Below are 26,785 nucleotides of genomic sequence, written 5' to 3'. Positions count from 1 at the left end.
CAAATTCTGGAGTTGGTTTGTTTCTCCACTTAGAAAGTAGGGTAATTTACTTGCTGAGTTACAGGACTGTTTGTTATGGAAACCTTTAATACACTTCAGGCATATACAACTTTCATAAGACTCATGCTTTTTAAGCTGTTTCTCTTCACATCTCACACACACAGCTGATCCTCTTTAACATATGTTACACAGGAAATTACTTTGTTCTTTTTCTCCCAGTCTTTTCACTAGGCTGTACATCAGACTCTGTTACATAGTGAACCTTCAGTTACAACTGCTCACTTTAGCAACTGAAATCTAACTGCACATTTTTAAACTCCCCCCCCCTCCACTAGGGGTTTCCAAAACCTGACAGCTCTGCAGGGCTTTTCCCTGCTGGATTTTATTAGTATGGGCTTTAACCCTTTCTTGCCTAGATAACATTCCAAACACAGAGAACCATATAGCATTAAATATACTTAAAACCTCATCTCATCTCAGCTACATAGCACCATGATGTCATTGTATTCGCTATATGGAACAGGCAGTTAACATGTGTGGGGGAAAATATGTGTTTAGGGAGGCAGGAATAATTTACCAACACTATGCTGGCAAATTACCCTCAGCATTAAGCATAGGGATTTCTTCATGGTTGTAGGCAAAACAAAACATGGAGCTATGCTTTAACAATAGATCTGCAGCCCTTTACTTTGTTTAGCTAGCTGCAGAAATCTCCTTCTCATTTTAGCTATCCTTAGTTGCCTCATGATATGGAGGAGGGGCTGCAACCCAGTGGTAAAGTGCATGTCTTCCATGCAGAAAGTTCCAGATTCAATCCCTCGCCTTTCCAGGCCGGGCTGGCGCAGACCCATCTGAAACCCTGGAGAGTTGCTGCCAGTCAGTGCAGACAAAGTTAAGCTGGATGGACTGATGGTCTGACTCCATCTAAGACACATCTCCATTTAGCTCTGCCACTTTCATTTCTGTATTTACCACCACCATCACCACCTTGGTCCTGCTCTTGGTTTTACTTTTTCCCTGCTGCCTGTGATGCAGGAAACAGAAGTTGCAAGTCCCAGGGCTGCCTTTGAGACACAGGTAATTATGATGTGCATCTGTTATTACGATCTTGGCTTCAGTAGGTGGAAGGCATGCTGCAATTGCTGTGATAAATCTGCAGCCCAGTTTTCCTGATTTCTCTTTCCCTTGAGACCAAGTATTCACTGCTTCTAATTTAAAAAAAAAATATCACACAGTCTTAATCACTGCCACACAAAACCTCCTAGTAAGTACATCTCATTGGATTGAATTATTATGGATCCGAGCAATGATTCAGAGGAAGCAAATACAAGTGGTGAGGAAGGAATCAAACAGTGGTGCTCCCCCCGCCGCTCCCCATGAGTCTACAGAGACAGACTGCCTGTGCTTTGCAGATTTATAGCAGAGAAATGCTTGACCACAATGATGGAAACCAAAACAAGGATAATGATACAGCACAGGAGTCTCTCATGTTACACCAGTTTCCCATACTTCAGGTTTGCACAATTCCCATTAGTGTTGTGGGCAACTATGTCCTTCCTAGGTTAGGATGTTGTCTAACTAAGAATGCTGTGTCAGGTTAGTCACTGCTCTCGCCTTTGCTTAAGATGGCTGCCAAGAGGATTCATCTGACTTCCTGTGGTTTCCAGTCCTGGTGGAAAGGGAGTCTGACTGTGTGAATTTGGCTCAGTCCATATGATATCCCCAACTTCCAGAGCTTTCCAGTGCTTTCCTGTGATTTACCTTGTGCCCCACATAAAAAAGTTATACCTTAATGAAAGTCACAAACCATCTGTTGTTCCTGCTAAGAGTATTCAGGCTGATTCAATCATCCTTCGTCCAGATATATAGTGAAAACTGAAAGAGGAAGGGGAAACAACTGAAAACCTAGGCCATAGAGCAGAGTGGGTTCACCCTGGGCTGAGGTACTCCACATTGAAATAGATGGATACATTAAATAAAATTATGTGCTCAGGCAATCCAAATTCTGTAATAAAAATGCTGTGAACTCTGTATATAATCAGATTGGCATCAACTCAATTTGGCATAATTTATTCTTGTTCTGTTAATCCTGGGAACAGGTAAGGAGCCCCTTCCCCAACCACTGGCAATCTAAGCTCTCTGGCTTTTGGGATTCCAGCAGGCATATTCCACACACACCATTTCAAGCATATCTTCACAAATATAAGAGTTAGAAAGTACGTTTTCTTTTGAAAATGGAAGTAGTGGTTCTCAGAGGTCTGAATTGTAAGGGTGTGAATGGGGGAATGAAAATGTGAGGGGCTTCATGGCAGAAGAAATGTAAATATAACAAATGGATGATAAAATGAATGGAGGATTAAGCAATGAAAACAAATGGCATACCAAACAAACAAAAATGTTCTGTATACTCCTACCACACACTCGGTTTAATTCAGTGCCTAGTACAACAAGCTTCACTTTCCTACACCCCCACAGAATACATACATACAGTCCTGTGTGGAGAGATTTGGGATTCAGCTTCCTTTCATAGGCTGTGTAGAGGCAGCACATTTTCAGAGCAATGGGAGCAGTGCAATGGCACCATTGACTGGATAATAAGAATAAGAAATGGCTGGATTCAAAATTTGAAATCATATTTTTAAAGTAATATTTTAAACTCAGCATTTGGAATTTGAATGCTCTAAACTGGTTAGCATCTCTTGAGCCCTATTCAGACTATGGGCTGGTTCAAACAATACTGGTCTCATCCCAGCCCATGTGAATAAAGAGGGGGTGCTCTGGGAGTGTGCCCATCAGGACATTCTCTAGGGATAGCCCAACACCCTCCCGGTGCATCTCTTATCATGGGTGGGGGTGGGGAGCTGTTCATATGGATGGCCCCTAAACATGTGCTACAAATATTTATTTAACCAAGTATTCATAGCAGATCTTTAGGGGCCATTCAGATGAACAGCCCCCATATGCAATCAAGAGACATGCTGGGAGGGTGTTGGGACATCCATGGAGGACATCCTGATAGGAGGGCTCTTGGCACACACACCCTTTCTTCACATGGTATTGCTTAAACCAGCAGTATGAGCATACAGATGTCAATTGTTAAGTTGTATGAGCATACAGATGCTCATATATGTGTTTGTGTGAATGACAGTATGTATTTTCATTATAAAAGTGAACCTGGATGCAAGTCCTTCCACACACGATGCAGACAGGAAGTGTACTGCTGTGCCTATACAGATCTGGATTCTGCACCTGTATTCTGTACAAACTGTACCTATGTACACTATACACTCGTTGGATATAATGTGTGAATAGGGCTTTGATCATTTTAATATTGACATGATTCAAACAGGAAATCTCATCAACTGTTAAATGACAAATGCTAATTACCATGCATGTTATCAATCAATTGCTGTCAACTATTTTTTAAAGTGAATTTCAATTATCAGATACAAATATTAAATATTATTGCATGCCAATTATTACAGTATATACAGTCAAATGTAATAGACAAACTGGTTTTTAAATCCTGAGTTCTCTGGCAGCTTATTGAAAATTTGTAAATATCACTAGTGGTGAACACATTCCCCTGAAAGACCGCTTATCCACTTACTGGTCATTGCAGAGGGAAAGCAGTAGTTGGTTGAGCTGTCAGCCATAGAGGCATATCAAGGGCTCACTCTCAGTTCACTCTGGGCAATGATGAAATTCAAAAGTACTTTGCGGGTGTGAAATAGAATCATCTGCAAAGATATGATGGGCTCCTTTGGCAGACATGTTGATGTGGAAAGTGGTCCCTAAAGGCAGAAAGTTTGGAAGCCACTGTACCGTACCATTGCGTATCAGCTCTCAGTACTGTCAAATACCAAATACTGGCGGGGGATATAATCAGCTCTCATATACAGATATCAAACACCCAGAGAATATTTGCGTTCAGATAATATTGTGACATAAAACTTGCAAAGCAGAATTTGATGAAGAAATGCATTATTTTTTATTTATTACTTACTTACTTACTTACTTACTTACTTACTTACAGTCAGACAGGTATTATTGACTGGTTTGTTTTATCCAGACATCGAGTCCTTCCCAAGGACCTGGGATGGCTGAATTTTATTATCGTTGCTGTTATTATAGATATCGTCACAGAAAATAAGCTGTTCTATTAATAATAATAATAATAATAATAATAATAATAATAATAATAATAATTAGATTTCTATACCGCCCTTCCAAAAATGGCTCAGGGTGGTTTACACAGAGAAATAATAAATTAATAAGATGGAAACCTGTCCCAAAAGGGCTCACAATCTGAGTTTTAGAACCAAATTATCCTCCCAGTTTGCATGTCTAGGTTGTCAATATCCACTCCCTCTGAATATTTCAGCCAATTATGTACTGCTACAGGATCACCACAATTTATTCTAGCCCATATAGCACCCTCCACCTTCTCACACTTCCTTGGAGAGCATCAGATACTCCTCTTTCCCAAAATATTGCTCGGAAAAAAGTCTCATATGGTCCCATTGTCTCTCTCACATCTCAGGCTTAATAATGAATTATGATCATGGGAAGAAGCAGGGTGAGATTTCATCTGTTTCACTGCATCATTTAGCTTGCACTGCAAGGATGAACTAGCAGATCCCCATTCCCTCTGTGCTGGCTTGACCTTTGTGCTAATTTGATTGATTATTTTTAGTGCATTATACTATACTCAGCCTTCTTGACTCTAGCAGGCCTGTATGCTAATGATTTATGAGAGACATCTGGGATTCCACAGGGTAACATACGCATTGTGTCATTGCTATCCGAGAAGCCTCCATTGATCCATCTCAATATCCAGCAAAGAAACCAAGTGTCAAATTCCAATCAACTTCAGTTCACATACCCTAATTCAACAGGTGGCTGTGACCGTTCTGGAGTGGACTCTATCCCGTATTGTGGGAACAAAATCTGAAACAGCTGAGATGCTTTTGTCCTTCTCTCACACCAAGAGGGACTGTCCACACTCTGATCCTAACAACAGGCAGGGGAGATGATAATCTGTTCCAACTGCCTGAAGTGAGAAATGCCTGTCAATGGATTTTAAGGCAAGCCGTTTGGTCCTCTCTTTGCCATGAAATATTTGTCCAAGCCCCATGTGGCTGATGAGGAGGAGGGTCATTTCAGATTTCAGTAGAGAGGGCAAAGGGATCCTTTATCAGAACTCTCTAAAGCACCACAATTTTTAATGGGCTATATAAAAGTGTGCTAGTGTGGTGCAGTGGCTCAAAAGTTGAACCAGCATCATGTAGTTGTTATTAAAGTGATGAACTAGGACCTGGGAGTCTCAGGTTTGAATCCTCACTCAGCCACAGAATTCACTGGGATGACTTTGGGACTGTCACTATTAGGGATGTGCAAACTGGTTCGAATTCAAACTGGTTCGGTTCGACCAAACAGGGACCAAACAGACCATTGCGTTGGCAATGCCAGTCCGAGTTTGAACTAATCGAGCCAGGTTCGGTTCGAGCCAGTTCGAAGGTTCTAGAGGCCATTTTAGATGTTGCCCTCATGTGACTTGTGTTACTTGATTTCATTGGCTGAGCTCTTGCTTCCCTAATTGGCCAGAAGAGTCTGGCTCTCTGGTAGGCTCTGCACTGTGCCAGTCCTTGAGAACTGGCACCCTATTGGCCAGGGGAGAGGGCAAAGGTGGGGGCTCCCAAAGGAGGGAGTTTCAAATCCTATTTAAAGCCAAGCCTCTGGCCTAGCAAAATAACTCTGGCTGCAGTGATCCTTGGCTTCCTTCTGGCCTGCTGCAGCTACTGCTGGTGTGGTGAGAGTCTGCTTAGCAGACTGCTGTGTTTTTGTTCCCAGTCCTCTCCCCTGCCTGTTTCTCTGCCCCTCCCCCTTCTCTCCCCTGTTTTAAACCCTTCCCCCCCAGGTGTGACTGTGTGTGGGTTTGTTCTGCTGCTTCCCCCCCCCCCGTGAGTGAGTGAGTGTCTGTCTCTCTCTGCTCTGTGCCAGGGGGGCCCAGGCCCTATGGCCTGAAGCCTCTCTCTGGCCCCCTTCCTCCCTGCTGCCCCTGCCCCTGTCATTAGCAGGAAATGGCGGAAGTAGCCGCTGTGCATGTGCCCACCGCTGCGCACGTCCGCTGCCATGTGTGTCCATCACCACCGCGCGTGCGTCTGCCACTCACGTTGCATGTTGCCTGAGCGACGTGCGCAGCGGACATGTGCGCGGTGGCAGGCACTTGTGTGGCAGCTACTTCGGCCATTTTCTGCTAACGATGGAGGCACAGGCAGCAGGGAAGAATGCTGCCACCCCCCAAAACTTTGTTGAAAAATGGAGCACCAGAGGGGGGAAGTGGCGGGAGGGGTAAGTGCAACCCCCCACCCTTAAAGGAAGACCCCCCCCCCCCGCGGTGCCAAACCACGCTTCCGCAGTTCCATGCTCATCCCTAGTGGCGGCTGCTTTTAAATCTGTTGTCTGAGTTGAGACACACACAGAGAGAGTCCTCCTCAGCTCAGCAGCCACTGCCAGTTGTTTTTATTTTATTCTGGGTTCTTTGGGGTGCCCCCCCATTTTCTGTGGAGCAGGTGCTTTTCTCTGTTAATCCTCTTCTTGTTGTGCTTAGCAAACCACCTGCTCCAGAGTCCAGCACCTCTGTCCTCCTCTTCCCTTCCCCATCCCCATCCCTACAGCCTTTTTCCCCACCACCCCTTTTATTTATTTACTCAGTGTTTTTACTTTGTTGGGGGGGGGCGGGTGAGATAGCTGGAAAGCTTTTCATTCTGCTCTACTCCCGCCCCGGCTGTGCCTGCCCGCCCACGCTGTGCCAGCCTGCCACTGGTCTGGAATTCCTTCTTTTTTTCTCCTGACCAGTGTGTGGGGCAGAAGATCTCCAGGACAATGAGGGGATAAGTTATTACTGTTTGTTGTCTCCTTTCCCCCCTTTAGTGTTCCTTAAATGGGGCCTCCTTTCGTGTTTGTGTGTGGGGAGGTATATTTTATGTGTTTTTTTCTTTACAGGTTGTTTCTTGTTTTCACAGGTTCCCCCTTAGTTGCCCCCCCCTTGTGTATTCTATTGCATTTTTTTTATTGTATTGCATTGTTGTGGGTGGGTAGGCTTGTTTTTAAAAGAGTTTTCTTTAAATAGGGTTTGTTTTAAAAAAAAAGCCCCCCCAAATAGGTTTAAAAAAATGTTCCCCCAATAGGCTTTTTTTAAAAAGGTCCCCCCATATGGTGTTTTTTAAAAAATTGCCCCTCCATTTAAAAAAAAAACATTTTCCCATTATTATTTTTTTAGAAAAGCCCCCAGGGTCTCGGGAATGTCTGAGCGCTGTGTGGCGAGCAAAGCTCGCAGCATGGTGGCAGGCAGAGGTGGGAGGAGTCCCCAAGCTGGTGTGGGAGGCCAGGGTGGCGGACAGAGAAGATGCCATCCTGGGACCCCACAGGTCCCCATCGGTGAATTCTTTGGCCCAGGTGAGGTGGTGGCATGAAAGCTGTCCTATCCAGAGGAGCCTGCTGCTGCTGAGCCATGTCCTGGACCAGTAGCAGGTCCATTGCATGGTGAACCACCTGGTGCAGATCCTGGCAGTGTGTGGGGCTCTCCTGCCAGAGAAGCTTCTTCCGTGGAGGGCAGGGGCTTGACACCTGGCTGTGCAACCAGATTCCCCCCCCCTCCTTGCAGCCCCTCCAACACTCCTCTTGCCACTCAGTGGGCCCCCCCCCTGATGATGCCCAGGTCATGGCGGAGTCCAGTGTTGGGTCCTCCCAGTCTGGCTCTGAGCGGGGAGGGTCTGTTGCTGAGGTGGAGGGGGTGGTCCCTCCTTCAGTGAAGCTGGGCCCTTCTTCTTCCATGCAGGGTGGGATAGGTGATGGTGGTGGGTGAGCACCAGCAGCTCCCCTAGGTCTGCCATCACCCAAGAGGCCCAAGTTGGCATCTAGGGTGTTGGAGGCCACCCAGAGCAGTGATGTCTGGCAGCATTTTGAGTTCCTTCAAGATGCCCCAACTGCTGCTTGCTGTGTCCACTGCAGGGCACAGATCAGTTGGGGCAAGGATGCTAAGAATCTGGGGACAACCTCCATGTGGTGAGACATGTGATGGCGTCACCCAGATCTCCTTGACTCTGCAGGCAGCACTAGTGGGCCTGGTGTGCTGTAACTAGCGCTGACAATGGTGGTTTGCCAGCTTCCATGAAGCAGGGCACGTTGCCAGTCAAGAAGTGGATGCAGTCGTTGGGCAGGAAGCACCCTGGTCACGTGGACTAGGGGTGTGCAATTTGGATTTTTGGTGATTCGGTTTGGGACCTGAACCGAATCACCCCTGTTCTGTTTTGTGCCCGAATATAGGCCACCCGAATCACCCTTGATTCATTTCGGATTCGGATTTAATCCGAATCTGAATCCAAATCGATTTGGGGGGGAAAGGGCCCAGGGGCAAAATTTTGGGTTGGGGTGGTAGTGCCCAATGGGTGGAAGCTACCACCCCAATTTCAGGGGGATTGGGCAAAGGGCTGATTTTTGAGGAATGTTTGAAGTTTTAGTGACTTTGGGGCAGTTAGGGGGCATAGCATGGGATCTGGGCAAAAAGAGTGGTGTGGGGTGGTAGTGCCTAATGGGTGCAGGCTACCACCCCAATTTCAGGGGGATTGGGCAAAGGGCTGATTTTTGGGGAATTTCTGAAGTTTTCATGTCTTTGGGGCAGATTGGGGCAGAAATTGGGGCCTGGGGCAGAATAGTGGGGTGGTAGTTCCCAATGGGTGGAGGCTACCACCCCAATTTAAGGGGGATTGGACAAAGGGCTGATTTTTTGGGAATTTTTGAAGTTTTGGTGTCTTTGGGGCAGATTGGGGGCAGAAAGTGTATCTGCCCAAAAGGGTGGGGTGGGGTGGTAGTACCTAATGGGTTGAGGCTACCACCCCAATTTCAGGGGGATTGGGCAGAGGGCTGATTTTTTGGGAATTTTTGAAGTTTTGGTGTCTTTGGGGCAGATTGGGGGCAAAAAGTGGATCTGCCCCAAAAGAGTGGGGTGGGCTGGTAGATAGTGTCTAATGGGTGGAGGCTACCACCCATCCCCAATTTCAGAGTGATTGGGCAGAGGGTTGGATTTTGGTGAATTTCTGAGGTTTTTCTTAAGGTGCAGTGTGCTAGATTGATATTCATAGTAAATGAGAGTGTGAAAAAGTGAAAGTGGGGTCATGAGAGTACTTTAATTGAAAAAAAATCTCATTTGGTATCATTGAATGAGAATTCACACCTCAGAGGTTTTTCTGAAGGGATGTTATTCCCTTATTTTCTGAGGTGTGAATTCTCATTCAATGATAGCAAATGAGATTTTTTTCAATTAAAGAACTCTCATGACCCCACTTTCACTTTTTCACACTCTCATTTACTATGAATATCAATCTAGCACACTGCACCTTATGAAGAAAAACCTCAGAAATTCACCAAAATCCAGCCCTCTGCCCAATCACTCTGAAATTGGGGACGGGTGGTAGCCTCCACCCGTTAGACACTATCTACCAGTCCACCCCACTCTTTTGGGGCAGATCCACTTTCTGCCCCCAATCTGCCCCAAAGACACCAAAACTTCAAAAATTCCCAAAAAATCAGCCCTCCGCCCAATCCCCCTGAAATTGGGGTGGTAGCCTCCACCCATTAGGCACTACCACCCCACCCCACCCTTTTGGGGCAGATACACTTTCTGCCCACAAACTGCCCCAAAGACACAAAAACTTCAAAAATTCCCAAAAAATCAGCCCTTTTTCCAATCCCCCTGAAATTGGGGTGGTAGCCTCCACCCATTAGGAACTACCACCCCACCCCACTATTCTTCCCCAGGCCCCACTTTCTGCCCCAATCTGCCCCAAAGACACACAAACTTCAGAAATTTCCCAAAAATCAGCCCTTTGCCCTATCCCCCTGAAATTGGGGTGGTAGCCTGCACCAATTAGGCACTACCACCCCACCCCACTCTTTTTGCCCAGATCCCATTCTATGCCCCCGAACTGCCCCAAAGTCACCAAAACTTCAAAAAAAAAACCCCAAAATCGGTCATGAGCCGAATCACCCGAATTTTTCAGCCCCGAAATTCGGGTGATTCGGCTCGGCCCCGAAAAATATCAGGAGACATCGAGGGTGATTCGGTTCATCCCCAAATCACCCGAAATTGCTCATTTCGGGCACAGATCGATCTGTGCCCGAAATATTTTGCACATCCCTAACATGGACCCATGTCTCCTCACCTGCCTCATAGGGGAGATGATGGCCACTGATGACCAGCCTTTTCAGGTGGTTGAGAACTCTGGCTTTCGCCAGATACTCCAGCTGCTAGTGCCCGACTACACCATCCCCTCAAGGACCAAGTTCAGCTGGAACCAAGCCGGTTTTGTGCACATCCCTAAGTCACTATCCCTCAGACTAAGCCACCTCATAGGGCTGGTATGAGGATAAAATGGGGTGAGAGAAAACCATGTATACTGCCTGATCTTCTTGGAAGAAGAATGGGATTAAAATACAAGCAGTAGCAGTTAGCTCCAAAGGGCCACACTTGGATATATTCAAGATTAAATTATTTAAAAAACCTCCAAACACCCCCAATGTACTTCAACAGCATTCTATGTGCTAACTTGATTATACTTTAGCATCATTTAAAATGATGCACAATCCAATTCCACGAGTGTTTACTCAGAAATAAGTCTCACTGTGTTTAATGTGACTTGCTCCCAGGCAAACATGCATAGGATTGTAGTTTAAACATATACTTCAGAATAACTCCCTTGTGCTGCTGATCTTCACTTTAAAGCCCTAGGGCAGATGGGAGAACTCCAAGATGGCACACACAGACAAGAGAGATGGGGCTGGCCTTGCTGGGTCTTCCTTGCCCATACACACCAGAGGAAAAGAGAGTGAGAGAGAAAACCATCTAGCTACTGAAGCTAGACGCTCCTTTCTTGCTGCTAGTCTTCAATTTAAAACCTTGCTGCCTAGAAGGTAGGACAGCCAGGAGGGTAAAGGGATAAGGAGATGAGCCCACCTCCTAATCCTGGCATGGATGTCAAGGGGCTGGGCTATCATCAGGGGACATGGCCATGCTGGTGCTTCAGCCTGGTCTTGGTGGTGATTAAGTGACTTTGTGGGGGCCGGCACAGGGAAGAGGAAGTCCTTATAGGGCAATTTGCTGAGAATCCCCTGAAACCTGGAGCTGCCCCTGTATCCCACCAAGTAGCATCCATGGAGTATATTCCACAATGATGTGAATTAGGTTGGATTTGAAACACGAAGACTTAGGCTGACATTCTAACTAAATTACTCAATATCACTACTCATGAGTTACGTTAAACAACTACAGGATGTTCTTTAGTAAATTTAGTCAGGATGTAAGCCATCATTTATTATTATCTTCCTTTTGGGGAGGGGCTGTGGCTCACTGGCAGAGCATTTGCTTTGCATACAGAAGGGCCCAGGTTCAGTCCCTGGTGGCATCTCCAGAGAGGGCTGGGAAAGGTTTCCTGCCTGAAACCTTGGAAAGCCACAGCCAGTCAGTGTAGACAATAGTGAGCTGGATGGACCAGTGATCGAAGGCAGCTTCTTATGTTCCTATGTACAGTATCTATCATTTTCCTTCCTCCATCAGCACTTTCGAAAGGCTGTAAGACAGTGATCGGTTAGGTCCCCCAATGAGCTTCACAGCTGAGTGGGAACGTGAATCCAGGTTTCCTCAGATCAAGTCTGTCTAATGTCCGATGGACCTGGCCCGGCCTGGCATCCTGCCCTTTTGGCCGGAGGCCGCTGCCGCGCTGGCTCCCGACAAGACCGGCTTGCTCCCCCAGCCTGCCACCAATCCTCAGCAGGCCCCCCGATAGCCACATGGCTTGGAGGGATCAAGCAGCGAGCGAGCTCCTTCCTCCAAGCTGGCCAAGATGCAAAAAGGCAGAGGAAGCAAGGGAGCCGCTCCAACAGCGCGTGGTCCTCACCCTCTGCCCAGCCCAGACCAATCAGGCACTCCTCAGGACTGTGCTGGGTGGTGGGACAAAGGCCCATCCCCCAGCACAAGGCTGCAGGTTGGGAGCATTCTTGATATGTCAAGCTGTGAGCTTTGCAGAGGCTTAGTCAGGTAGTTTCAGATGTATGTGCTATGGCTCTCCAACAGACCAGCTCAAGCTGTCCTGGGCTGCTCTCCAAAGATGCATGAACTGAAGAAGGCATTTATCCATTGCTCCCACTGTTATCTCACTACAATTTTGTCTAACCTGAGCCATTGTCAGGCCAGCCAGCAGGCACTGTGGTTAATCAGGCAATAAAAAGAATGGTATGCTTGGGAAGAAAGCATGCCATAGAGGATTCACCTCATTAGTCACTGAAGCAACAGACGAGGTCAACACAGCTCAGCCTGCTGTGGAATTCTAAAAGGTATATCTAAAGCACATTTGTGTGGAGAGTTGGTTTGCCACAGGAGCTGGCTTTCATCCTGACAGGATAGACAGAAAGTCCCTTAAAAACAGGATCCACAGGGATCCATAAACAGCCCAGCCCGAATGCCTTATTTAATAGGGTGGCTTTGCTGGCAGCTCCAGTGTGCGGGGGAGCCTGGAACAAGCCCCTGTGATCACAAGGATCACAAGGAGCCTGGTGGAGAAGAGAACGTAAGTACATATTCCTCCCTCATTTCCCTCATATTCTTGGGAAAGGCTGTTTGGACAGTTAAATAGCTGACCATTACAGCTGAGACCTATCCTTCTAATAAACAGATAATAAACAGACAGTAAGCTCCCTAAATACTGTAAACAGCCAACAAAAACAGTATGAAGATAGAAAGTCAGCAGGGGAAGGGGCACTTCCCAGTGTATTGCACAGAGTGCCACATGTATGACTATTTGCCCCATGGGCAGAAGTCATGGGTGTGTGCTTGGTGCAAGGAGCTCCTGGCTCTCAGGGAACAAATCCGTTCCCTTGAGACCAAGGTGGCGGATCTGGAGAAGCTCAGAGAGACAGAGAGGCATGTGGACGAGACCTTCAGGGATGTGATAGAGCCATCCCACTCCAGGGCTGGTAGCTCCTCTGCTGTCAGGGAGAATAAAGGTCTTGGGCAAGGAGGACATCGGTCTGAGAAAGAGGGAAATGCTCCTTTAGAAGGGACCCCTTCCGTGGATGATGAGCCCTTATCCTCTCGCACAGGGGATACTCCTCTGGGGGGTGGGGGCCTCCTTGTCGTTGGTGATTCGATCATTAGAGGGATAGAGAGATGGGTTTGTGACCCGCGTGTTGACCACATGGTGACTTGCCTGCCTGTACTGGGACCGGTGCTTTTTAATTTATTCATAAATGATCTAGAAGCAGGGCTAAGCAGCGATGTGGCCAAATTTGCAGATACCAAACTCTTCCGGGTAGTGAAATCCAAAATTGATTGTGAGGAGCTCCAAAAGGATCTCTCCAAAATGGGGGAGTGGGCGACAAAATGGCAAATGCGATTCAATGTTAGCAAGTGTAAAGTGATGCACATTGGGACGAAAAACCCCAACTTCAAGTATATGCTGATGAGATCCGAGCTGTCGGTGACGGACCAGGAGAGGGATCTTGGCGTTGTGGTGGACAGCTCGTTGGAAGTGTCGACTCAATGTGCGGCAGCTGTGAAAAAGGCAAATTCCATGCTAGGGATCATTAGAAAGAGAATTGAAAATAAAATGCTAACATTAAAATGCCCTTATACAAAACTATGGTGTGACCACACTTGGAGTACTGCGTACAATTCTGGTCACCACATCTTAAAAAGGACATTGTTGAACTGGAGAAGGTACAGAAGAGGGCAACCAAGATGATCGGGGCCTAGAGCACCTTTCTTATGAGGCAAGACTACAACACCTGGGGCTTTTTAGTTTAGAAAAAAACAACTGCAGGGAGACATGATAGAGGTCTATAAAATCATGCATGGTGTGGAGAAAGTGGAGAGAGAGAAATTCTTTTCCCTCTCACACAACACTAGAACCAGGGGTCACTCCATGAAATTGATTGCCAGGGGGTCTAGGACCAACAAACGGAAGTATTTTTTCACACAACGTGTGATCCACTTGTGGAACTCTCTGCCACAGGATGTCTGGTGACAGCCAACTACCTGGATGGCTTTAAGAGGGGTTTGGATGACTTAATGGAGGAGAGGTCTATCAATGGCTACTAGTCGGAGGGCTGCGGGCCACCTCCAGCCTCAAAGGCAGGATGCCTCTGAGTACCAGTTGCAGGGGAGTAATGGCAGGTGAGAGGGCATGGCCTCAACTCCTGTCTGTGGCTTCCAGCAGCATCTGGTGGGCCACTGTGCGAAATAGGATGCTGGACTAGATGGGCCTTGGGCCTGATCCAGCAGGGCTGTTCTTATGTTTCTTATGTTTCTACCTACATCAATGGCTACTAGTCTGGTGGCTATAGGCCATCTCCAGCCTCAGAGGCAGGATGCATCTAAATGCCAGTTGCAGGGGAGCAACAGCAAGAGAGAGGACATGCCCTCACCTCTTGCCTGTGGGTTTCTCAGAGGCATCTATCTGAAGGGCCATTGTGTGAAACAGGATGTTGGACTAGATAGGCCTTGGGCCTGATCCAGAAGGGCTGTTCTTATGTTCTTATTCTCAGCCCAACTACAGTCATATCATGTCCCTCAGGGCCAAACATGAATTGGGTTGACATGGCAGTTTACAAACATATGTAAAAATCCATGTGGAGAACAGGGTTGCCATAAGACATGGCTCCAGTTTGATGAAATGGAATAAAGACATTTTGTCCAGTATCAGTGATAAACAATGAGTAATTGTCTTCTTTGTCATGATGTCTTCTTCGTCATGAACCCCACCACCCACTGAGATAATCTGGAGAGGTCCGCCTGCATTTGCCACTGGCTCGTCTGGTGGCCACTCAGAGACGGGCCTTCTCTGCTGCTGCCCCGAGGCTTTGGAATGTGCTCCATGTTGAAATAAGATCCCATCTCTGACAGCTTTTAAATAGTCTTTAAAGACGCATCTGTTCACCAAGGCTTTTAATTAATATTGTTTTAATAGTTTTAACGCTGTTTTAAAATATTGTTTTAAAACTTTTAAATTGTTGTAATGTTTTAAAACTTTTTGTTTTTGTTTTAACTAATGTTTTACTTTCTGTTTTTATTTTGTTGTAAACCACCCAGAGATGTAAGTTTTGGGTGGTATTAAAATATGTTAAATAAATAAATAAATACATAATTTAAAAACATATATTTTGATGAATTCACTTGTGCAAATGAGCAACATTTTCTTATAATTGATCTATAATTGAGCTAAGGTATGCAATGAATACAGGTTGCCACTCTGGGGAGCTGCAACCATATTTCTGACTTTAATCGTAATTTCATCATAGGGATCAAGAAGAAATTCAAAAATATTAATAACTCCTGAATAGCTGGGCAGAAAGCTCTAAATTTCACATGGTGTTCCTACATGATTATAGCATTAAATGTATGGACATTCAAGGAGATCAATACACCCATTGATTTTTGATGATTTTTTAAAAAATTAAAAACTGTTAAAATCCATTAAAAATCTCCTCACTGTGGACTGATCTCCTTGAATGTCCGCACATTTAATGCTGCCATCATGTGCTGCTCCCATGTGAATTTTGGGAACTTTCTGCTCAGATGTTTTGGAGTTATAACATGGGATGCAAAATAGGAGTACCCTTCCTTTTACATGAAGGAAAGGGGCCGTTTCCTCCAAATGAGGCCTTTAATTTAACACCCGTGTGAAATTTCAGAGCTTTCTGCACAGTCATTTAGAAGTTATTAATCTTCTTGAGTTTCCCATTGCTCCCTGTGGGGAAATCTGAATGGCCCATGTTCAATTCTTGCACACAGGCCCCGTCAAAGCTTGTTATACTACTACTACACAAGGTGCCATGCTGGGGGTGGTGGTGTATCACCATTGCACTCCCCTGAAGTAAAATATACAATTATTGCAGGTTCCATGGCCTGGAAAGGTTGGGGGGCATTCAATGTAACCAATGAAAATACTTGGGAGTAAGATGTCCTACTTGTGGATAAAATGTCATGATTCAGGATGAGGGTTAATCTGTGGTATAGAAAAGCTCAGAAGAATTTGTACTCAACAACATATCAGTTAAAAAGGCAAAGGAGGGTACAGCAGGTTTTCCCCTGACTGTCAGAAAAGTGACCTTCCTTAATCTTCTCATTGGTTGTGGCTGGTTCTGCTCTTTTCTTCACTACTCTTCTTGAGTTTGATCTTGTGCAATTATCTGTGTTTGACAGATTTCTATATTATCCATCAGATGGATAAGGATTTCCTTCTTTAGCCTTCTGAAGTATTTCAATACTTCCTTCTTTTGCAATTAGGAATCTTCTCCCACTTGTCCAAACATCATGACAAGGAACAATCCATTCTGAATGGCAAAAACAATTCATTGCATGCAATACTGCTGCATAAGAGTTGGGGGGGGGGGGCTTCCTTCCTTCACACATGCCTTGTTCTGTTATTTCTGGATGAAACAAAGCAATGAAATTGCTTGTGTTGCCAATATTACTACTAATACCACCTTTCTTTCTTTCTTTCTTTCTTTCTTTCTTTCTTTCTTTCTTTCTTTCTTTCTTATTAAACACATTTTTATATTGCCCAAAATGCAAGTTCTCTGGGTTTACAAGACAATAAAAACAACCAATAAAAAGATTAACACTTTTCAACAATTAAAATTTAAAACATTAAAACTATTAAAACACAATTAAAACAATATCTAATTAAAAGCCTGGGTGAACAAATGCATCTTGATTGCCCTTTTAAAAGTTGTAAGAGATAGGGAAGCTCTTATTTCAGCAGGAAGTGTGTTCCAAAGCCTCGGGGCAGCAATGGAGAAGGCTCGTCCCCGTGTAGCCACCAGATGAGCCAGTGGCAACTGCAGACGAACCAACTTCTCCAGATGATCTCAATGCGCGGTGTGGTTCATAGCAAAGAAGATGTTCTCTTAAATACCCAGGGCTCAAGCTTTATAGGTTATAACCAGCACTTTGTACTTTGCCAGGAAACTTATCAGCAGCCAGTGTAGCTCTTTTAAGATAGGATTTATATGGTCTCTCCAAGATGACCCAGAGACCAACCTGGCTGCCTTATTCTGGACTAACTGCAGTTTCCGGACCATATACAAAGGCAGCCCCACATAGAGCGCATTGCAGTAGTCAAGTGTGGAGGTGACCAGCAGATGTACTACTGTTCTGAGGTCATTTATCTCAAATGGACACAGCTGGTGTATAAGCCAAAGCTGATAAAAGCCACTGCCTCAACCTGGGACACCAGGGAGAGTTTTGTGTCCAGAAGCACTCCCAGAATGTGTACCTGTTCCTTCTGGGGAAGTGTGACCCCATCCAGAACTGGCAGATCAAAATCATCTCAAGAGTTCCGACTCCGCACAGTAAGTACCTCCGTCTTAACTGGATTCAGCCTCAGCCTGTTATCTCTCATCCAGCCCATCACTGCCTCCAGGTAGGCATTTTGGGAGGTTATGCCTTCTCCTGATGATATTGACATGGAGAAAATGATTTGGGTGTCATCAGCATACTGATAACACCCTGCACCAAATCTCCTGCTGATCTCTCCCAGTGGTTTCATGTAGATGTTAAACAACATCGGAGACAATATGGAGCAATGAGGGACACCATATTGAAGTTCAGTTTTTGAAGAACAACAGTCCCCAAGGGACACCATCTGGAATCTGCCCGAGAGGTAAGAGTGGAACCACTGCAAAGCAGTTCCTCCCACCTCCAACCCCCTCAGACACTTCAGAAAGATACTATGGTCAATAGTATCAAAAGCCACCAAGAGGTCCAAAAGGACCAACTGAGACACACTTCCTCTGTCAATTCCCAATTGGAGCTCATCCATCAGGCTGACCAAGGCAGTTTCAACCCCATAGCCCACCTGAAAGCCAGTCTTAAATGGGTCTAGATAATCACTTTCATCCAAGACTGCCTGGAATTGGGAGGCCACCAACCTCTCAATTACCTTGCCCAGCCACGGAAGGTTGGAGACAGGCCTATAGTTGCTCAACTCTGAGGAATCCAAGGCAGGCTTCTTCAGAAGTGGTCTAATAATTGCCTCCTTAAGGCAAGGAGGCATCCTGCCCTCCCTCAGAGAAGCATTTATGATCTCTACTATGCCATCTACAACAATTTCCCTGCCAGATAGTATAAGCCATGTTGGGCAAAGGTCAAGAATACAGGTGGTAGGCCACATCACTCCAAGCAGCTTGTCCACATCCTCACGAGCCACAAAGTAAAACTGATCCAGCCTAACCACATAAGAGGAGTCACTGGACACTTCCGATTCAGACACTGCAGTAATTGTGGGGTGTAAATCCAAGTCAGCCCGAAAACGAGAGATTTTATCCACACAAAAATCATTAAATACATCACAGCGGGTAATCAATGGTTCCAAATTCTGATTCAAGGGAGTAGGGGCACTCACTAGCCCTCTCACAGCCCTGAACAGCTATGCCATGCGTGAACCTGCGGACGCATACAGTAGATCTTCAAATGTGCTCTATGTTGTAATCTGTCAGATTTGAGTTGAGTCTTTCTCCACTTGCACTCCAGTAGTCTACCTTGCCACTTCAGGCCCCGTAGTTCTTCCGTACACCAAGCGTCCAATTTTGAAGTGGGTCAGAGAGGACGCTTAGATGCGATCATGTCCACTGCCCTGAGGAGCTTGCTGTTTCAGTTCTCCACCAGGGCATCAACAGGATCACCAGCAGAGCCGACACTAAATCCCTCCTAGGCTTCTTGGAACCCTATTGGATCCAATAACTTTCTCAGGCAGACCATTCTAATGGGCCCCTCACCCTTGTGAATGTGGGGTGTGACTGTGAGTCCTACCTTAACCAGATAGTGGTCTGTTCATGACAATGGGGAAATCACAGGAGTCCCCACCCATGGAACAGCACCCTGATCAGAGTGAAAGATCAGATCAAGCATGTGACCTGCAATGTGTGTCAGACCCGAGACACTTTGGGATAGGCCCATAGTTGTCATGGCCGCTATGAACTCCTGAGCCACCCTAGACAAATTGACCCCCAAAGTGGACATTGAAGTCTCCCAGCACCACAAGCCTGGGAGACTCCAACACCAAACTTAAGACCAAGTCCATCAGCTCAGTTAGGGACTCCATCGGGCAGCAGGGCATTCGGTACACCAACAGAAGTCCCAGTCTATCCCTGGTCCCCAAACATAGGTACACACATTCAATATGGTCAGACGCTTCCACAGGGATCCTGGTCAAGGATTGTTTATTCTTATAGACCACAGCCACTCCACCTCACCACCCACATCTCTGCACCTCAATGGAATATCCTGGAGGGAGAAGCTGGGACCAGAATGGGCCACCAGCCTCCCCCAACCAAGTCTATGTAATACATACCAGGCCTGCCCCTTCGTCCAGAATCAGATCATGGATGGTTTCCAAATTATTCTGGACAGACCTGGCATTACAGAGGAGCAAGGTGAGAGTCTGTGGGAGGTTGGCACTGCTCCCCAAAGTCAAATTGCTGGCAGGGCAGCTGGAAGGGGAAACAGCGAATAGATTTCTGACTTCCCTTCCCCTGTAACAATGCACTGACCTGCCAACTTTACTTCCTCTATTCCCCACCACCACCGGAATAGCCACCCACAGTCAGTGGACACACCCCCTGTCTCCCCATTCCCAGACAAACCAAGACATGTCTGAAACACCCCAGATCCAAAAACCAGAGAAGGCAAAAAAAATCACCAGGCCCTCGCCCTTGTTGCTCCTCCAAAGGGGCAACCCCTTTGGAGTTGCCCCTTCGGTGGCAGGCCCGCCACCACAGGGCAGTAGCTCTTTTATAAGTCCAGAAAAATGGCTAATCTGGGCAGCTGACCCTCAGGAACTGAGACTCACTCCCTCTGGCCCCAATCCCGCACAGACTCACCTGCAGGGCAGCAACCACAGCCCCACACGTTAGAGGGCACACAGGCTGGCAAGCTGACAACAGCAGACAGCAACCACACTGGGCAGCTGCTAAAGCCTCCTCCTCCCTACAAGGCTTCTGGCAACTGAGGCCATCACCGACTACTACAACAAATATTTATATACTGTTCTTCAACCAGAGTTCTCAGAGCTGTTTACACAGAAAAATAAATACATAAATAAGATGGTCCTCTGTCCCCAAAGGGCTCCCAATATAAAAAGAAACATAATGCAGATTCCAGCAACAGCCACTGAAGGAATGCTGTGCTGGGGCTGGATAGGGCCAGTTACTCTCCTCCTGCTAAATATAAGAGAATCACCGCTTTAAAATGTGCCTCTTTGCTCAGTTAGCAGGGGTTGATAAAGTGGTGAAAAACCAACTGCTTGGTTTTGTAAGAAAGATGGATTGGTTTTATAGCTCATACAATACAAGCGTTTGCCCTTTAAGGGTTTTGTTTTGTTTTTGTTTTTGAAATATTGGATGTTATTCTTGTTTTGTACACTACCCTGAGTCTGTGGATTGGGTGGTATATTAAATCTCTTAATAAAAATGTTTTAAACATTGTATTTTCCTTTTAAGCAGTTTATCCGTTGAAGAGTAACCACTTACAGTGATTATGTAAGGTGGAGGCAGTGGCCAGGGGTGCCTTTGCACAGCTTCGTCTAGTGCGCCAGCTGAGTCCCTTTCTCAAGAAGGCAGATCTGGCCACGGTTATCCATGCCTTAGTCATGTCGTGGTTAGATTATTGCAATGCACTTTGCGTGGGGCTGCCCTTGAAGAATATTCAGAAACTTTTGGTGCAGAATGCAGCTGCCAGGGTTCTCTCTAGAACTGCTCACTTGGAGCATATTACACCTATTTTGAAAGAGTTACACTGGCTGCCAATTTATTTCTGGATCCAACTCAAGGTGCTCGTTATTACCTTTAAAACCCTAAATGGTTTGGGCCCTGGATACCTGAAGGTCTGTCTGCTTCCAAGGGTTTTTGCTTGTCCAGCAAGGTCATCAGAGGGGCCTTTGCTCCATGTGTCAACGTTGAGAGAAGCTAAATTGTCATGCACATGGGACAGGCTGTGTTCCCTCTAACAGGGATTCCCAGATGTTGTTGACTACAACTCCCAGAATCCCCAAGCAAAGGCTATTGCAGCTGGGGAGGCTGGGAGTTGTAGTCAACAACATCTGGGAATCCTTGTTAGAGGGAACACTGGGGATAGGGTTTACTCTGTTCTTGCCCCCAGGCTCCAGAATGCTCTCCCAGTGAATGTCCATTCTTTGACATCTGTGGCTGCTTTCAAAAAACAACTAAATAACTTTTTATTTGTTCAGGCATTTACCCTGTAGGGGCTGCCAGGTCTCTCAGCTCTCCTGCTTCTGTTTGTCTTTTTTATGGTTAGTTGGTTTTGTGTGGTGGTGGTGGTGGGTGTCTGTGTGTGTTATGGTTTTTACTGTTTAATTGATTTTAAGGTTTTAAATGTGATTTTTATGGAGTTTTATTGTATTTTAACTTTTGTAAACCCCCTCGGGATGCCTTATGAAGAAAGGAAAGGAAAGATTTGCCAATGAGTCCGTGTTGGTTGCTCCTGGCAACCACACAGCTTGGTAGAATACAGGAGTTTACTCAGTTTACTTGGCAGAATACAGGAGTGGTTTACCATTGCCTCCTCCCGTGCAGTATGAGATGATGTCTTTCAGTACCTTCCTATATCGCTGCTGCCTGATATAGGAGTTTTCCATATTCTGGGAAACACAGAATATATTCTGGGAACACATATTCTGGGAAACACACCAGTGGGGATTCGAACCAACAGTCTCCTGCTCTCTAGGCAGGTTGCTCCCCTGCTGCACCATTAGGTGGCAGGTGCCTTATGAAAGGTGGTATAAAAATTGAGCAACACTGAACATTTGAATACTGAACATTTTCAAGCCAAGCAATTTCTTCCAAATAAAGATTGTCCCCCTCCAGTTCTCCGTACAATTTTGTACATTTGCAAGATAAAGGTGACCTTTTCACTTACTTGGAGAAGTATCTCTTTCTCTTGAGAGAATGGATAGATTGCAATTCCTTGTAAATTGTCTTTCAATCTGCAAAATAGTAATCAAATTGATTGGTTCAATGTTTAACCCTGATAGATGTCTTCAGTAATAGGTCTGACAAGGCCAGTGGGCTAGAAATTGAACCAAGCAGTTCAATTAGCAATAAAAGTCATACCTTTTAAGGATCTATTTCCACATCTATGTTTCATGTGTCCTTGTCAGGGCCCCACCCTAATGCCCTTCTCAATACTAAGGAGATGATTTGTTTTTATTGTTCTATGACAGTTTAGTCTCCAGGTTCTGGGAATTCATTCAGTTTTTACTTTCCCTTGCTGCCACCATATAAATTCTTGTTACCCTGCTCTCAGTACTCAACACCTTTGGCTGCATAGCCTTGCGAGTGCATAATAGGTGCATATATTCAGGATATAAAATGAAAGAAAACTTGAGGTATAAAATGAAAACAAGAATAAGTTTTTTATTTACTGATTAGAATAAAGATCTCTGCAAAGCAAGACACACAAGCTTCTCTACCAAGTTACTAGGTACATCAGCTGTTCTGGATAGAATGTAACATATAGAGAGGTGAGATAACTAGGACAGAGGTAATTAAACTTGGGTTTGTAAACTTAGTGAATTCCTCCAGACCTTCTTGTCTGTTACTAGGAGCTGTCCAGAACACTGCTGGTTCTCCAGCCTCCACATATTCACCCTTCAAATTCCACACAACCCCCTGAACAATCTCTCCTGTTCAGAACACACACCCCTAACTCTTAACCCCCAGCTCAAAACCACCTTCTATTCCCACACAACTAAATCCAACTCTCCTTCCCCTTTCTGTCTCCACTGCCTTTCATAAATCCCCCCCCCCCTCTGAACCTTCTGTGTAGGCTTGTGCATTTCAATTCGGGTACAAAATGTTTTGTGCCCGAAAATGGCAATTTCGGAGGTTTTGTAACCAAAACAAAATCAAGAATTAAAAAACAGAGATTTTTGTTTACAAATCGAAATGACTGTGTTTCGGACAGAATGCTTTGTTCTTCAGAAAAGCATTGCATTCAAATTGACTTCTCTGACTCTCTCCACTCCAGCTGAGGCACTGAGTGATTAGCAGAACATAAGATATGCAAAAAGATGTTGAGCATGTGTTAAGTATGTGTTGTATTCAGTGTGATTGAACTGCAAGCTGACCTTGCAAAGGGATTTGGAAGGCAACATTTTGAGACAGAAATACTCAAATATCTTTGGGAGCTCAATGCAATTCCAAAGCTCTTGCTAAAAGCCACGGTATAAATTGTGTGGAGAAGCTTTTCGAGAAGCTGGTTAGGAAAGTTTTGAAATTACACAGGTTTTTCTTTCCAAAGGTTTAGAAAGAATCTCTTGACTTGTTCAGGGGTCTTTTGAAGAGCTATTTTGTTTTTCTTCTGATTTTTATGAGTTATAGTGGTGTCTATGTTTTGTTGCCCAAATTGAGCAGTCTAATGTAATTTAGGCTACAATGTAATTTGGAGGGACATGTTGTCTAAGCCATTTTATATCCCGCTCTTCCTCCAAGAAGCCCAGAGCAGTGTACTACATACTTAGGTTTCTCCTCACAACCACCCTGTGAAGTAGGTTAGGCTGAGAGAAGTGACTGGCCCAGAGTCACCCAGCTAGCATCATGGCTGAATGGGGATTTGAACTCGGGTCTCCCCAGTCCTAGTCCAGCACTCTAACCACTACACCACACTGGCTCATTGGTCTATCTTGCTATCTCAAATGACCTGTGGTCACTGTTCCATGGGGAGGGAGTGTTTTTATTGAAAGATTGCTTGAATCCATAAATGGGTTGTGCTGCTGTGCTAGTGCCACAGGGACAGGCTCACACCCGCTGCAAAATTCTCAAATAACTGTGCCAAAAAATTAAGTGTCATTGTTCATCATTCTCTTCACTCTTTCAACTTGTTTATGTGGGGCTTCCGGGGCAAAACAGTGGGTTGGGTGGCAGTACCCCAAGGGTGGTGCACCCAGATTCCAAATAGGGCAAAGGGCTGATTTCTTAGGAATTTTTGAGGTTTACACGTCTTTAAGATTTCTTCCCCATAGGGAATAATGGAGGTTTCAGCAGCCCCATAACTCCACCTGGGGGGCACTGGGATGACCTGAAGCGAGTGGTGGTGTAGTGCACAGAGGGTGCCAACCACCCCCCTGGATTGCTAACCCATTGGGGTACTGGGCTTTGTTGTTTCTGAGGTGTTGAGTTTATCTTCTCTAGTAGCAAATGAGATTTTTAATGAAAAACCATGAATCCACTCTCATATGCTACTAGAGAATCTACCCTCAGAACACCTCTAGAACAACAAAACCCTGTACTTCATGGGTTGGCAACCCATGTGGGTGGATGGCACCCTATGTGCACTACACCGCCACTTGCTCTGGGCCACCCCAGTGCCCCTCAAGTGGAGTTATGGGACTGCAGAAACCTCCATTATACCCTACGAGGAAAATCTGAAAGACACGTAACTTCATTAATTCTTTAAAAATCAGCCCTTTGCCAAATTCCTCTGAAAAATTTATGGTAGCTTCCTTGCACCAACTGGGCACTACCACCAACCACACTCCACTCTGGGGCCCCCCTTCCCCCGCCCCCCCAGCGTGAAGCTATACTTTTCCTGAAACCTCCATCATGCCCTATGGGGAAAATCTGAAGGACACACAAACTTCAAAAATTCACCAAAAATCAGAGGTTTGCCCAATTCCTTTGAAATTTTTGTGGTAGCTTCCACTCATTGGGCACTACAACCCCCACCACTCTTTTGACCATGTGACCCATTTTTAAATCTGAATTAATTTTGATTCAGATTCAGATTAATTCAGATACAAAACAAAACTGGAGTGATTCGGAAGGCTTAATTTCAGACAAAATACAAAATGGGGTTGATTCAGATTTGGTACAAATTGAAACAGAAAAAATACATAACGCACAACCCTACTTCTGTGCCTGGTTACTAGGGTAACCCTCAATCATTCACTCCCTCCTATACACGTCTCATCACAGTCCTGAAGCAAAGCAACAATTTTGATTCTGTTCCCATTTTGATTACTGTTCTGCAGATTGAAAGGCAACTTTCCAGTTTACAAGCAACTGCAATCTCTCTGTTCTCTCACAAGAAAAAGAGATACTTTCCCAAGGTAAGTAAAAATACACCTTTGTCTTGCATGGGAGCAGACTTGTGCAGAGAACACAATCGTTGTTGCTAATCCCTGTTTGCTAAATTCCCCAGTAGTTAGAGAGAGTAGGCTTCAAACTGAACAGGAATGTGGTTCAGCAGGGATGTGACCCCTCCCACCAGGTGTGACTCACTGCCACGCAGACGGAACACACTCGGCAACACTTAGCACTTCCCCTTCTGGCTGTTTTTGTTTTCAAAATTGTGCTTTCTCTCACTCACACTCTCTCTCTCTGTATTATATCATATGTACCTTTTCTCCCATGGATGAAATTAATTAGCTTTCTAGCTAAGGAAGCTAATTACAAAAAGCAAGAGCTGGCCAGCAGGGGACATAGCATAAATCATGCTACGAGCCTTCATCCCATGTGTTCCCCCCGTCAGATCCTGGGAAGAAAGACAGTGGCAACCTGTGAGACTGCTTGGATTTTTTAGAAGTGCTCACCTAAAGTTAATTTGCAAGCTCTGCTCTTAGCATGTTTGACTACAATCTAGAAAACATAACGGAAGCGATTGTCCAGCTGCGCCAGCCACCCTTACTGTCTAGGGCAGGGCCGGGTGGCCATCCAAAGCTGTGGGAGAGGATGACGAACTGAAGGAGGACAGCATGCTGATGGGCCCTGCCGGCCGACCTCTCCACTGAACGGCACTCCCAGCAGGGAAGAGAGGCTGTGGGAGAGCTTCAAGAGAGATGCACGGGAATGATGTCATCAGCATGCCTCTCGAAGGGAGGGGGCTCAGGTGGAGGAGGGAGGAACAGGAGGAGGGAGTATGCAGCTGCCAGAGATAAGGGGCTAATAAAGAAGGGGGATGGCCCTCTAATTGGAGATGAGAGGTGCACAGCCTGTGAGGGGGCATTTAAAGAGCCAGCCGGGGATGAGTGGATGGCAAACAGTGAGTGCTGGGTCTTCTGGAGACAGGCCAGTACAAAGAATGAAAAGCTTGGGATGGAGGAGATCTAGGGTGGCAATGAACCCCTCCCCATCCATACTCTGAGGCCGGCCCTGGGTGCCCAAGCAGGCTGGGTGGTGGAGTTCTCACTGTGTGGCTGGACAGTGATGTTTTGTCATCTTTAATAGATTTGTACAGGAGAAAGAGGTCTTGTGAATGGATTAACCTACACTGAGGTGGTAGCCCAATGCATTGTCATGACTGTGTTGGAACATTCACTAGCTGGACATGTGGAAATTCACACACACAAAAATCACATCTTGTTAATCATCATGCTAAAAACAATATTCACAAGAATTATTCCTTAGACAAGCAATGACAACAATAGCGAGTGGGGCAAAGACTTCAGGCCAAACCTGATTCTACATGCATATAACAGTCTCCCAACAATTTATGGGGAGGGGGGATGAAAAGCAACTGCAGGAGACCACACATTTGACTTAAGGAAAGGGGGAGGCTTGCTTAACCCTCCCTTCTGTTTTTTTTTCTGCTCAGAACTGCCCCTCCAATTTCTTTCATCCGTGGGAGAAATGGTACACATGATATAATACACAGAGAGCGCGAGTGAGAGAGAGCACAATTTTGAAAGCAAAAACCGCCAGAAGGGGAAGTGCT

At 45.6% G+C, this 26,785-nt stretch overlaps 1 protein-coding gene across 3 annotated transcripts in view; it reads left to right on the top strand.

Annotated features, from left to right (window-relative positions):
* LOC128352301 (dual specificity protein phosphatase 13-like) overlaps positions 1 to 26,785 on the top strand; it is a 55,881-nt gene that overhangs the window by 6,533 nt on the left and 22,563 nt on the right. For 2 of the 3 annotated variants that reach the window (XM_053312762.1, XM_053312761.1), the window contains exon 2: positions 25,104 to 25,181. The exons of the other annotated variant lie outside the window; for it this stretch is intronic. In XM_053312762.1, the coding sequence (XP_053168737.1) occupies positions 25,104 to 25,181 (78 nt within the window). The remainder of the gene's footprint in view (positions 1 to 25,103; positions 25,182 to 26,785) is intronic. 3 annotated transcript variants of the gene reach the window in all.

Source organism: Hemicordylus capensis, chromosome 3, assembly GCF_027244095.1.
Source record: "Hemicordylus capensis ecotype Gifberg chromosome 3, rHemCap1.1.pri, whole genome shotgun sequence".
NCBI classification, from domain to species: Eukaryota; Metazoa; Chordata; class Lepidosauria; order Squamata; family Cordylidae; genus Hemicordylus; species Hemicordylus capensis.
Note: the sequence above shows the minus strand (reverse complement) of the source record. Positions and strands in the feature narration are given on the sequence as shown.